General features: G+C 50.3%; 1 protein-coding gene across 1 annotated transcript; it reads left to right on the top strand.

The window, feature by feature from the left end:
• Positions 1-346: 346 nt before the first annotated feature.
• Positions 347-1,874, top strand: LOC119282162. Its single transcript, XM_037562480.1, has one exon. It carries the CDS (start codon positions 369-371, stop codon positions 1,563-1,565), a length of 1,197 nt encoding a protein of 398 aa, XP_037418377.1. The 5' UTR covers positions 347-368; the 3' UTR covers positions 1,566-1,874.
• The last annotated feature ends 417 nt before the right edge of the window (positions 1,875-2,291 follow it).

Genomic DNA, 2,291 nt, shown 5'->3' with positions numbered 1-2,291 from the left:
TGAAGCAATCCGATCCCGATGTATTTTACAACTAATGTTGTCATCCAGAAAAGAAACAAATAAAAAACACTGAAATTAGCCGTCCGAAAAGAAAGTTGTCATCTTTGACAACTGTCATCCTCGTGTCACTAAACTTACCATAAAAAACGTTCAAAATTGTCATGTGTCCATACCACACATGTGTCACTTATATTTTTTTAATTGAGGAAACTTATCACGGTTCTATAGAAAACAGTATATATAGAAGTCGGCCCTTGAAAAAAATAGTTTAAATGGGCCCATCTCTGCTTGCTGAAAATGTCGTCACATACTGCTCTGCTTCTACACCGAAGAAACCCCTCTCCCTCTGCAAAAATCCCCCAAAACACATGGACGGCGATAGGCGGTCTCCGGCGGCGGCCGCGGCCGCATCGGCGGCATCGGTGCTTGACGACGACGACCTGCTCCGCGAGATCCTCCTCCGCCTCGGCTTCCCCACCTGCCTCGTCGGCGCCGCCCTCGTCTCCAAGCGGTGGCTCCACCACGCCTCCGCCCCGGCCTTCCTCCGCCGCTTCCGCGAGCGCAACCCGCCCCGCCTCCTCGGCTTCTGCCTCTGCTACTCCATAGCTTACCAGTGTCAATTCGTGCCCCTCCCGCAGCCCCCGGAGCTCGCCGCCCCTGCACGCCGCGCAGCCTCCTCCTGCGACGACGCCTTCGCCCGCAGAAGCCTCCGAACCAAGCACTGCCGGAACGGCCGCCTCATCCTCGACTCCTTCCACGACGACATTCTTGAGCATGCCCTCCTAGCGCCGCTGCTCGCCGGGGAGCTCGCAGCCGTGCTCCCGCGGACCCCGCAACGCAACCGTGGTTTCGAGGACCGCACTCAGAAGGGATTCACTGGTATGTTTCTACCCGGGGATGGGGGCTGCGACGGCATCACCTTGGTAAATCTCTGGAAGGTCGAGCGAAAAGCCTATGCGGAAGTGTATGTCCTGGGATCTGGCGGATGGGGCGTCCCTGCGGGCTCCGTGGCAGAGGTAGAGCTCCCTGACGATACCTTAATTACCAAAATGCTACCACCCGTCAATGGCAAGCTCTTCATGGAGACCAGCTTTGGGTGCACCCTGGGTCTAGATCTGGCCGGGGCGAGCTTTTTCACCCTTGAGCTCCCCGCTGGAGTGCAGAGCAACTACATGCTCTCATGTGCGGAAGAATCCGGGCTCTATCTTGTCAGTGCAGATGGGTTTCAGCTCAGTGTGTGGCTCCATGGTATGACGGGCGGCGGCAATGCTGCAGGCGGTTGGCTGCTGGTGGACACATTTTGTGTCCATGAGACACACACACGTCTGCCTCATGGTAATTATGTTGATGTTGTCGCGGTGGGGGACAATGCCGACTTTGTGTTCTTGGATCATCCAGCAAGTGGTGCTGTCTTTTATGTTCATCTGAAGAGCAGGGTAGTTGAGAAAGTCCATCAGAGGAAGACAAGAGAATTTGCTTCTTCCCGGATAGATATCTCGCCCTTTATGACGATCTGGCCGCCTGTCTTCCCGGCACGGAATGTAGGGCATGATCAAGAGGAATAAACCCCCTTGCTTGCGTTTGATCTTTGTCATATCTTCACTGGGTATGAGTATGACTTGTGTAATAGAAAGGTATGTTGCTGATGAGGTGATGGAAATTGATGAGAATTTTCCTATCTGGATGGGTTTGATTCCATAAGTAGGACTGAAAATTGGAAATTGGAAAGGTGTACCAGTGGGAAGCAGATGATGAATGTATGGTTATCCGTAGGACTGAAGGTATGACTTAGGCTGGTCACAATGGGGAGGAACTTAGGAGTAACATCACACACTCCAATACAACTTTGCTTATGTGGCACATATTTAATGAAGAGAGAGGTGCTTGTGGTAACTAGCTAAGTTACCGGAACATCACACACTCCAAGAAACAATGAGTCTATAACCTAATAAATACATCGTTACATGACACTACATAGATGTTCCTACCCACTATGGAGGTAGTAACATAGTCTAGGGAAGTGTGTAAGTTACTAGCTTATGTTCTTGCCCATTGTGACCAGCCTTAGGACATGATCAAGAGGAATGACCTCCCTGTGATTGATCTCTGTAATATCTACACTAGGTATGACTTCTGTTATAAAGGAAGGTGTGTACTTTCAGTTATTTCTCTTCCTAGAACACTAGATTTTGCAGCCAGACTAGATTTTGCGGTCATGTATGTTGGATATTAAGAACATCTGTTTTTCTTCAATAAGAAGCATGGAGTTTTCCACGTTTTTCTAGCACAAT

This window comes from Triticum dicoccoides, chromosome 3B (assembly GCF_002162155.2).
Source record: "Triticum dicoccoides isolate Atlit2015 ecotype Zavitan chromosome 3B, WEW_v2.0, whole genome shotgun sequence".
Lineage (NCBI taxonomy): Eukaryota > Viridiplantae > Streptophyta > Magnoliopsida > Poales > Poaceae > Triticum > Triticum dicoccoides.
Note: the sequence above shows the minus strand (reverse complement) of the source record. Positions and strands in the feature narration are given on the sequence as shown.

Bases quoted from the DNA above. Each gene is read 5' to 3' on its own strand.
- LOC119282162 (XM_037562480.1), top strand. From the start codon at position 369: ATGGACGGCGATAGGCGGTCTCCGGCGGCGGCCGCGGCCGCATCGGCG.